The 11,573-nt window shown below is 37.5% G+C and overlaps 1 protein-coding gene across 1 annotated transcript in view; it reads left to right on the forward strand.

Moving 5' to 3' along the window:
• Positions 1–712: 712 nt before the first annotated feature.
• GABBR2 (gamma-aminobutyric acid type B receptor subunit 2) overlaps positions 713–11,573 on the forward strand; it is a gene marked incomplete at its 5' end in the record, with an annotated part of 37,821 nt that continues 26,960 nt past the window's right edge. The window contains 3 exons of the mRNA XM_010164499.1: positions 713–793; positions 3,766–3,916; positions 4,399–4,531. Coding sequence (XP_010162801.1) covers positions 713–793; positions 3,766–3,916; positions 4,399–4,531 — 365 coding nt within the window. The remainder of the gene's footprint in view (positions 794–3,765; positions 3,917–4,398; positions 4,532–11,573) is intronic.

Below are 11,573 nucleotides of genomic sequence, written 5' to 3' on the forward strand. Positions count from 1 at the left end.
AAGGGTGGGACAAATGTGTACCAGACTTCCAGCTACAGTGCCTAGGCATCAGCCAAACAAATTAAATTCCTATATCTGCGTTACTCTCCTCCATTATGTACCAAGGCAGCCATTTATGTGATGAGAGTCCCAAAATAGCAGATGAGAGTAACAGTAAAATTTTAGCTCAAGTGCACATTGGTTTTAATTATGTAACATAGTGTGTTTTGCAGTCAGGGTACTAATGAGTTGCTAATTCCCAGTCAGAATAAGAGATTAGATTCCCAGCATATCTATTAACTACCCAGTCTACTCCATACTGGCTGGAGCCTGCCACTACAACTCCCCTGGGAAACACTTCACTAAGCAAGACGTCCTAGTTGTTTAAATGAGAGTGGAACGTGTGATGTAGCCATAGCTGTTCTCCCAGGAAAATGTCCTACATGATGTGAGCCAGTAAGTGTGTGGTCTTTAAACTGTGTATGTCTGTGCCCAAATAACGATTCCCTGACTATGTAAAAGAGTTCTTAAAAATACTTTGCATTTCTTCAAAGAATCAGCAATATTTCTTTTAATGGTGTTAGCCGTCTGGCATTCTGCTTTAATAATTCATGCACTTCAGGCATATTTTTTTTTCCTTTTGACGTACTGTCAAAAAAGAAGACAAAATCACTTAAATAATTGAGAACATGTGAACTGCCATAAACAATCACTCTTGTTTGTTTCTCTGCAGAAAGAAAGGAAGTGAAGGTGGGAGAGTACAATGCTGTGGCTGACACACTGGAAATAATTAACAACAGCATCAGGTTCCAAGGTAGGACAGAAAACTGGAAAGAATCACAGGAATGACATGAAGAACTGTATGTAGTTTGTAAGACTGCATACTGTTAAAGAACTGTTTTGGGAGTTTTAATATCAAAAAGCTATGACATTGTGTAAAGAGAAAGGGAACAGATTTGGGCTTAAAAAAAAATATAAGGAGAACTCTGAAAAAAAAAAAATCACAACATTTTGATATTGTATGCATTTTTTTTTTCATTCCAATGATGAGGACAAATTCAAATTTATGTGTGTACACAAATATTCTTTGATATTTTGCCAAGCTGCAGATATGTCTTCTATTTCATCTCCACCAACCAATAATGTCCTGATTTCATCCCCATTTCTAACTCCTCCAGTTCATCTCGCCTGAAGGATGCTCTTGTGTGCTGTGTTTGCACACACAAGAAAGAAGTTGTTTTCATTTGGGAAGTGTCTGTTAGGCTATTAGAAAATATGATTTCAAAATACCAAGGCTAGCTTTAAGATGGTCCATGTGAAACAGGACTAGAGAGGGTGTTCCACCCAGCTGTACTCCCAAGATCCACAGCAGGCATATAGCTTGTGTTGCTGTATCTTCTGTCTGTTTTTTATCCCATGCTGCTCCAAAGTTAACATGGGGATTTCCTCTGCCTTCACAGCAGTTGGAGTGCAGGCATACCCATGGCTTTCTCCAACCAATGTCAGCTGAAATTAATTTTTAGGGGGCTCTCCTGTTGAATATAGACTTCTACATTCTTTTTAAAGCTAATAATTAAGATTTAATCTTGAGCTCTGCTCTGGTGCCATTCAGTAATGAAAGGTAAAGTCAGCTTCATGAGATCTGTGTGATTTCCCTTGGGAATGGTGGATGAGTATCAAGCTGCTGTATCCCATGCTCTACTATACCTGCCTCCAGTGTTCCAACACCTAAGGTTTGCATGAGCATGACTGGAGTTTCACTGCAGTAATATAATCCATGACTGCTTGTCCATATGCTGGAGTTTTCTACCTTTCTTTTTGTTATCCTTTGCTGGACCTAAAAACAGCACAGCTACATGCACTTCTCACATCTGTATGGAGAATGAGACTTTGGAAATGAAGAGTACAGAATCTGTCACAGTTGCCAAAGTCTGGGACCCAGCAGTATATTTTTGCTGTAAGGAGGAACTGATGGTGTAGTTGAATATTGATTCAATACCAGTAATTTCCAGAGAGTATTTGCAGGATGAACCAAGTAACAGGAAACAGGTTTTTATGCACATCAACACATCATAACTTTTAATTGAGGCAGTCATGAAGATAGTGTGGAGGACAATGCTGTTAGGTCTTCCGGGCATTATAAAAAGCTTAGTAACTTTAAGTATTTGAAATGAAGAGTAGTAAATATAGCCCTGTTTAAACTGCACAAAATTGCAGACAAGAGACCAATGATTTGTAATATTAGAAAAAATAGAATTGAATGACCGTTGCACAAATAATACATTTTATAGAATCACTGGTTGTTTATATTTAATAAATACAAATCATCAATATACTCTGTATATTTTAGATACAGCAAAGTGTGTTTTTTGCCTTTAATATTAGTTCCTTTAATTTAGGCATGCGCTTTATCGCATTTTTGTTTTGTTACTTGTTGCCTAATTTTGTGAAGTGTCAGGCACTGTAAACACATGCTCTGAGATGGAAAGGGAAAATTCTCAGGTACTTTTCTCCAATATCAAATCAGCAAAGGGTTCCTTGAGTGTCACTTTATTGTGATCACCTGAAAGGAAATTATTTTGCAGAACTATTGAGCATAAAGACGAAAGGATCGCAAGTTTCCGTTGTCTGAATTGTTTCAGCTTACCTGGTTTGGATAAAGCTGTTTTATTGTACAAAGCCTTGACTGTTCTAGGTGCAAAGCAGAAGAGTGAAATGTAGCTACGGCAGCTGCTAGTCAGTTACAGCTCTGTGATCAGCAGGGCCCCAGGGCTCTGCCCGTGCAGCCATTTTGTGCCATGAAGTTGCTCGGCCCCGTTTGGTTGTTCTCACAGCCTCACGGAGAACCGATGCGAAAGGACAAGCTCAGGCACTGCAGGGCATACAAAGCCCTTTCTGAAGGAAGACAGTGAGCCAAGAGGCCTTTTGCCATTCCCCTGCACCAAGGCAAAATTTAGTAAGCAGGTAAAATAGAGTGTGGGGAGTAGGGGATGCAGAGCTTTATTACACTTGTTGGAAAGTAATTATTTTAATTAAACCAAGAAGCCTTTAATTAGTGGGAGCTGACTGTCGATCAAGCACGTGGCTTTAAACATAGTTTTTAAGTTCAGACATTCAAGTCCACATCTGCAGGGATTTGCAAAGTGGGTCTGTCCCTATAAAACCTTTGCTATCCCTTTTTCCACACTGTTCCATTCTGTAGAGTCTCGAGGGCACTAATAATCCTGCATGTTCCCCCCCTCCCCAGGCTTTTTCTACCCTGCCCACAGGCCAGGACCCTATTTCAGCCCCCTGGGGTCATCAGTCCCTGCCCCAGTATTGTCACACCAAGACTGGTCTCCAGCAGTGGTAGATACCTAGACAGGCCATTTGAATTTGCTTTGGTGATAATGACAGTAAGCTGAGAAACTATGTCCTCTGTTTTCTACTCATTGCCTTGTCACTCGTTTCAGGAAAGCATAACCTCCTGGTAAACTTCACAGCCATGGTATGCATACAGTCATTTTAGCATACCATGAGGATAGGTAGCATGAGGGCTCTGCATTAGGGTTTTGTTGTGTTTTTACTTCCAAAAAGGATGTTTACCTGCTCCAGAAATATAAAACTCCTCGTCAATCAGTGTGATTAATATACATCTATCAAATTCAATGATTTTATCACCTACTGATGTGTTTTACAGTTGCTAAATCTGCTACATTTAGGTGTAGTACTGAGGAGAGACATATTTTCTTACAGAATTTCTACATCTGCATGAGGTTTAACTTTTTTTTCTTCTTGTAATTCCAGGAGTTGAGCCTCCAAAGGACAAAACAATTATACAGGAGGAGCTACGCAAGATCTCCTTACCTCTATACAGCATCCTCTCTGCCCTCACCATCCTGGGAATGATAATGGCCAGTGCTTTCCTGTTCTTTAACATCAAAAACAGAAATCAGAAGTAAGGCATTCATGTTACTTCTATCACTACTTCTTTCATATTTAAATGCCATGTTTGTAAAATCTGTCATCTATATGTAAGGAAAATATTAAAACTGTAGAAAGATGATATTTTAGAACTATTTAATTGAAATCACTGTGTAATATATTCACATTGAAACAGATTGCCTGTCTGCTAAAACAAGTTATTTTATACTGTCTGAAAAGCATATTTTTTTAATTTGTGTTTGACTGCCTGCTATTAATATTAACCCTAGCTAATTAATCCATCAGTAAAATAGGAGGTCTTTTTACTAAACATTCAAAAACCTGAAACAATGCTAGACTTTGTAAAATATCAAATAGTGTGCATGCCTATATATTTCACGGAGTTCTGCAACAAGGGTTATCTGTTTGCCTGGTTACAAAAAGCTCTTCTTTATTGCTCTAATAGCCTAGCAGTAATCTTTTCTTCTTTAATGCACTATCACCTTTTGTCCATAGACTAATAAAGATGTCCAGTCCCTACATGAACAACCTTATTATCCTTGGAGGGATGCTTTCTTATGCATCTATTTTTCTTTTTGGTCTTGATGGATCCTTTGTCTCCGAAAAGACATTTGAGACACTTTGCACAGTAAGTAATTCCAAATATTTCAGTTGAAGACAGTCTTGCAGGAAGCTCTGTGAGAAATGCAAACACAAAATTTCAGTAGTTGGATGTCTCATTCCATTTAATCACTGATTCTCTTAGTTCTTTCTTGGGATGTTTTCTGGGACCAAATTCTGAAACATGCACAAAGCTACATTATTATTATTAGTGAAAGCTTCAGATGCATTGGGATTTGGCCTCAGACTAAAAGAGTAGATGTACTTTCTTGTTTTGAAATTCTATGTATGAAGATGATTTATTAAAGGTTGTGTTTGTAGCATGACAACTAGTAATATCTGTGAAGCTACTATGTTTTCTTTATAGATTCCATATTATTTTATACTTCATGACTGCTGCTTGTCCAGGTCTTTTTACTGTCTTTTTGGCTGAATCTCCAAAGACTTCTACTGCTATTTCAAGGCTACACTATAAGCTCACACAAGCCTAGATCCATGTAGAACATATTCTAGTTAAATCAAAACAAGCAAATCTGAAACCACATTAAATATAACCACCCAGAAGTTTGTAATGTCTCAATTACTCACTGTAATAAGGATGTTTCTATGATTTGGGTTTGCTGCATGAACTGATAGGGGAGTTTGACTACTATTGTTCTTTGGCTAGTATTGGAAGCTGATTGAACACTGCAGCCAGGTGCCACTTCTGACTGTGGTATGTTCCCAGCTCCAGTGTTAGAAGAATTTGTGTGACTACTATCAGCATCATTATATGGTAGCTAGCCTTCCATGCAAAATTTTGAATATTATGTGTCATGAATTGTCTCACAGAAATCCTGCTTTGACAACAAACTGTAAAGCTTTAGAATGTGAGGACCAAAGACTCAAATACTTTGTCTTACTATTGCATACGGAAGTCTTTTACTTTTGTCAGTGTGTCTTTATAATCATGACTATTATGTGATGCACTCAACCTTTTAAAACAAAGGCTTCCAAACAAAATTCTAGAAGCAACCTGACTTACAGAGGCCTTTTCAAAGAAGGGAAAAGAATTTCACTGCAAGGATATTCTTTTCAAAAAGCAATACAAACAGCATTTAAACTTATCAAATATTTTCTCCCCAAGAAATCCCAAGGCTATGATTGGCCCATTGCCTAAGAATATCAAACTTACTCAGGAGTTATCCTCACTATTTGAATCCTTCTTCAGGTGTCTAGAAAGATGCATTTCGCAGCACCTTTGTTTAGGACTCTGAATTTCTGGTGGCATTACTGAAGAGAGAGAAACTATACTTTCAGAGAATAATTCAAAGCATGAAAGTTGGATGCCTAAAGCTAGATGATGCAGATCCTTCCTAATATTTCAGCCTAAATCCTCCATACTGACTAGAACCATTATTGAAGTGAAATATCATGTGACATTCAATGATACCATTTCAAAACACTGGAAGCTTCTTTAGTACATGTCAAGATGTACTAGAACATATAGTATAGGTGAACTTACAGATTTTTCTGGGAAAAGTCTTAGCTTCTTTAGTTGTCCCTGGACACAACTGTATTTTAGACACCTAAGCATTACCAGCAAAAGAAAGGAGGAGAGACTATCCAGTCTTCTTACAGCTAGAGTGAAAATTCTATGTATAACTAGTAGAAAGAGGTGCCTCAAAGACTTCAAAAGGACAATCCTGTTCACATCTCTCAAACTATATATATAGCTCTTTGACTGCATAGGGGCCAGCAAGAAGTGGGTGAAGTCAGCATCCATTTGTTTTCCAGCAATTAGGTACTTTTCTGTGAACCAGCTTCTAATGGAGCAGAAGTGCAATTGTAGGAAGCCAGCTGTTGATATCAGTCTTCATTCTTTTCTCACCCTCCATTGCAGAAGAATCTAGCAGCAGGAGGGACAAATTTTAGGTCCTGATGTCTGTTCAGCGTTGAGGGGCTTGTATTCAGAGCTCCTGACTTCACTGCCAGGCTGTAGGCCGTCATACAACGAGGCTACAAACCTCCTCTTGAAACAGCCAAGCATTGCTGAACAGAAGGGAAAAAAGTGGGAACCAGAGGTACTTATCAGCACGGAGCTGTTCTAGGGAACAGGTTTCTATCCAGATTTAGCTATATAAAACTAAATTTAAGTCCTCCTTTAAATGTGAAACAGCTCAGTCTTAACTCTGAAAAATGAACCAACATCTAAAATCCTGTGCCTCTGAGCTAGAACATTTCAGCTATCTAATTTTTTCTCAAATTTGCTTCTCAAAATGTAACCACTACTCTCATATTCTAAATGCAATAAAATTTAGGTGAGAGCTGCTTTTTTCTGTCTTATCTCACATATCTCTTTTTTTTTTTTTTTTTCTAATTTGTATCTGTCACAGTATGTTAAGTCTGTTTGTCTGTCTGCCATAGCAGAAAAGATCTGGACAGACACTTGAATAAGATAACTGCTTTACTTAACTGAACAATAAAATAAAGGAGTGGGGGAGAATTCTGTGTTCATAAAGCCAAACTTTATATTAAGAAGTATTGCCAAATGCCTTAAACAGATACTTTTTTTAAAACATAGTTAAATTTTATATCAACAGAGCAGATTCTGTGAGATTTCTCCCCAATCTGGGCATTCCAGTTTTTCAATCCAGTACAAGCATTTCTGATTGTGCTTTCTTTTACGCAGCTACTGATTTATCTTATGAATCCCAGCTCTATCAGCAATTAGTATTACACTCATATATGCAAGAAACCCTTCAGAAGCAATCTATCAGGAATTTTTTTCTAACCTCCCGTTAATTAAAACAGTTCTTATAGAATTTCCTTCTCCAATTTTAATTTCCTCAATGGGATAGGATAGCTTATGCTTCTCTTAGAAACCATCTTTACTTGGTTATCACTGACTGTGTCAACACACTTTCCCTGTATCTAGAAAACAGTAAAATAATGTCGGGGAATTCATAAATACAGGAAAGAGAAACACTTTTCTCAGTGTGTTCTCAGTTCAGTAACTTTTCTGTCTCTCCTTCTTTGTCCCCAAAGCATCCACTAAATGCTGAGTACAGCATGTACATTTGACATCATATCGTGAACATCCATCTTTCCATATGGGCAATATGCTTAGTGGTTTCATAAGGACTGCTTACAGATAGCAGTTCTTATAGGATCAGGCCAGTACAAATCTCTCTTGATCATCCATTTCCCTGGAAATGCAAGATTTTGATTACCCATTCTAGCCATATTAGAGATTAGTTTAAAGTTCTCATTTATGCAAGACTGTGACTTAGTCTTTAAAAGAACCAGCTACAGTGGAGAGTGATTGTAAAAAGCCATTCAGCCAAAAAACTTGTGGGCATAACAACTATATCTCAGGCAGAGAGAAGATCCATGTCAGTGAAGGGAGAGAATTTTTTTTGTAGGGAATTAAAAATTTTAATTCAGCTTTTATAAGCACATGCAAAACTAAAAAGCTGTCATTAGTGTTATCCCCTGTCTAAGCCAAGTAATCACTCTCTTTGTCTTCCATATTTCAAAAGCAATTAAATCTCACCAGAGTAGCAGTGTACACAATAGCAAGTTTATTTAATTAGATATGCTACATATGGTCTCTGCTTAATTTTCAGATAATTTTTGGCAACACATACAGAAAGTCCTTAAAAATTCCTGAATCTATCCACAAAATTCAGGAAAAATGGTTTCCATATTGTAGGTATTATATTCCAAATCAACTGTGTGTGCTTACTCTATAGCACAATGTTTGTAGCATTGTTTGGAGGGTGAAGTGCTTTGCAATCTCTGGTCTTTTCTGACTTTTCTACAACCTACATCTACACATGGCATATGTTTTATGCTGTAATATTCCAAGAACACTGAAATGTGATACAAAATTACATGAGTAACATCTGAAAATTTCAAAGGTTTTCTTTGATAAGTTGTACCACTTCTTTCCACCCTGATATGCTGAAACACAGACCCAAGTGTAAAATGTATTTGAGAGTCAGCAAAGCACTTTAAATGTATGGTCAAATAATTTGCTGAATAGGGGTACTATATAAGTCTTTGAAATTATGTAGTGTTGGCTCTGTTCTAGAGTGGGTAATTGGTTCCCAGACTCATTTTTGTCTTAGCATGCCCATTTTCTATGGAAAAGTAATCAAGTGTATTTAAATACATAATTTGTGTTCTTATTGTAAGAATTCATAACACCAAATGTAGCATTATTTAGTTCCGTGTCAGAGTTAGAGGTTAGGTATCATATTGTAAAACTCCAGTTACATGGATTTAAATCTATCCAAAGCAGTGAATTCTGAGAAAATGGTCAGTGTATTATAGAACCGTTAGATCATGTCTTACTTTGAAGCAACTTTATTGGTTGTACAGGAAAAGGAGAAGCAATACAATGTTTCATTAAATACATCTGTATGCCAAAGTAGAAAGTGCTTTAGATATGAGGGAGAGAGAATGGGAATGATCTATCTTTGTTTTTAATCTCAGAATTACCATGGTGTCATAGCAAAAGAGAAATTAGAAGTAAGGGTGTGAAACAAGATGTGATGCCAACTGGAAAAATGCAAGCAAGTGGAAAAATAATTGAAAGCATTCATCATATGGAAGAGAGAGACTCGAAATTAGCAATGCCAGTGACATACCCTGTGAATAGAGTTCAAGATGACATACTAAATACAGATGCTTAAAATAGGGAGAATATTAGATATGATCATAACATTTAAACTTCTGTAATACAGTCTACCAAGAATTGCATGCTTTATGTTTAAGATGAGTAATGTCAGTTGGAACTATTACGGGATGAAAAGCTACTATGGTCCTAAGGAGCAGAATAGTCTCCTCTTCTCTGTTATGCATCTCCCTCAAGTAGGCAAATAAAATGATGTTCATATTCTCTGGATATAACTGATTATATTGGGGTTGAAAAGAAAATTGTTTTAAGTACTCCAAGTTGTAGTAAAATGCCCATACTCTCCACCCAGAAAGGTCTGGTGTATTAGGTAGTAGTAGACTGAACAACCCTGCTTCTTCTTAGTACTGGTCCTCCTAATGTGTAGCAGCACTTTCTCCTAGAGAGTGTGCTACACTAGGCAATCAGAGTGATAGTGAAGGGGCAAATGATCTATTTGGAATAGTTCATATAGGATTCATGCTGTTTTGGGAGTGATCTATTCTGGAGGTACCAATTGTCTTCTAGTCGCATTTACACTCCAGAATTCTGCAAAGGTGTTATGTCAAAGACAAGAGGATCCAAGTATTGTGATATACAGAGTCACTAAAATTAAGCATGCTTTATGTTGTTTATCTCATCAATTAGTGCAATTGATATAAATTGCCAAAAGCAGGCAGATGTTCTGTGATTTCCAGTGATATCACTGAGTCCTGTCAGTGTTTTGCCTTGGATAAAGGAAACAGAGTGCGTGATGGTTTTTGGACACCTGTTATATTCAACGGTGCCCTCATCCATCCCAGGCTGTGCTCAGGCTTTCAGATTTCAGTCAGTTGCTCTCAGCCATGATACAGGCATTTGGAAACAGAATTTTTAGAGAAAGAAGGAACCAAACAACAGGGTGGGGTGGAGGAACAGAAAGAGAGAGAGAAAAAAAAATGTGAAAGAGTAGAGATATCCAATGATAAAAACCAGCTACCTACTGCAGTGTATGTGACTGGACTTTTTGTTTTTCTCAATCAGACATCCTGAGAACATATACATTCATGGCAACAGTGGATGTTATAGACCTTATCTTCTCAAAGGTGTACTGTAAAATGTGATTATTCACCTTTAAATGTATCAAGATTTTCAGAAGCTCTTAGGGATTTTTGCTAATATTATTTTTAATTATGGATGATGAACATTTGAAATCTCCGTGTCTTGCAGTAATGTGAAAGGCAGGTTTTATTTATATTTTAAATATTTTTTATATTCATATGTATGCCCCACTGTGTGTATGCACATATTGCACCTTGTCTTGGGAGACCCTGAACCTGCACAAGGTGAGGATTGAAGGGTGATGTAAGAGTGGAGATACATCCTACAAACCACATCAAACAGACTGAGAGACTGCAGTGGGGAGCAGGGAGGAAAAGCCAGGTGTGAGAGGTTATGGACAAGTTCCTAGGGATGGAGGCAGGCTGCAGGGTGAGAGGGATGCTGGTCACTTTGCTAAAACTTTTGAAGTCATGGAGCTGGCTGGGAGCAGCTCTGGAAACAGGTACTTGCCTTTAACAGCAGAGCAGGGAGAGGGAATGGGTGTATGAACGTTCTGTCTATCTATTTCTGCTTTGTCTTCCTCCTCATCGCTTCAAATTTTCTCTTTCTAACCATTTTTTGGGGGAATTGACAAAAAGGAAAATACCTGGGTAGGGCCACCTCAAAGCTGTGGCTGTCTTGGTGTACCATCGGCAAGAGCCACTTGACTAGACCCTGTACTACCAAATAGCATTTGGCCTTGATATTTGGTCAGTAGTTGATTATGTGCTTCTTAATTCATACCCTTTATGCTCTTCAAGCATTGCCATAGGTTTAGGGTTCCTCCCTAACACCCTTTGGACTTTATATTTGCCTAATTCTTTTGTTCAAATTGTTTAATTTTGATCAGGAATTAAAAAACTAACAAGTAGACAGACACTCAGCTCCTACTGAACTCCAAAAGGATTTAGACCTCTAATCCATTTCTTCATCTCTGGAAACCATAGTCTTTGTTTGTATTTTTAGTCTAACCTATTTCATTTTGTGTATATTCTTTAGTTTATTTCCTACTTAATTGTTGAGCTGTTAATTTTAATCTCCCTTTTCTGTATAATCACTTCCATAATTGTCCTCACTGTTGTTCAGTCTGAGACTGTTCTCACTCCTATTTAATTCAAAGGCAATTCTGTTACTGAGTTTAACATGAGCCTGATCAGCTTCTATTTTAGTAAATGACATTTTTGTGGGGAAAAAAAAAGTAGAGACAAAAGTTACAAAGCTGAATAGATCCTTGAAACAAAATTATATCGTATGCTGAAGCAAATACACCACAACTTTGCCAGAGATTTATTAAGCTAATATTTTTAGAACATTTTGCCTCTCCTTCAGC

The sequence above is a fragment of the Antrostomus carolinensis genome, unplaced genomic scaffold, assembly GCF_000700745.2.
Source record: "Antrostomus carolinensis isolate BGI_N321 unplaced genomic scaffold, ASM70074v2 scaffold12373, whole genome shotgun sequence".
NCBI classification, from domain to species: Eukaryota; Metazoa; Chordata; class Aves; order Caprimulgiformes; family Caprimulgidae; genus Antrostomus; species Antrostomus carolinensis.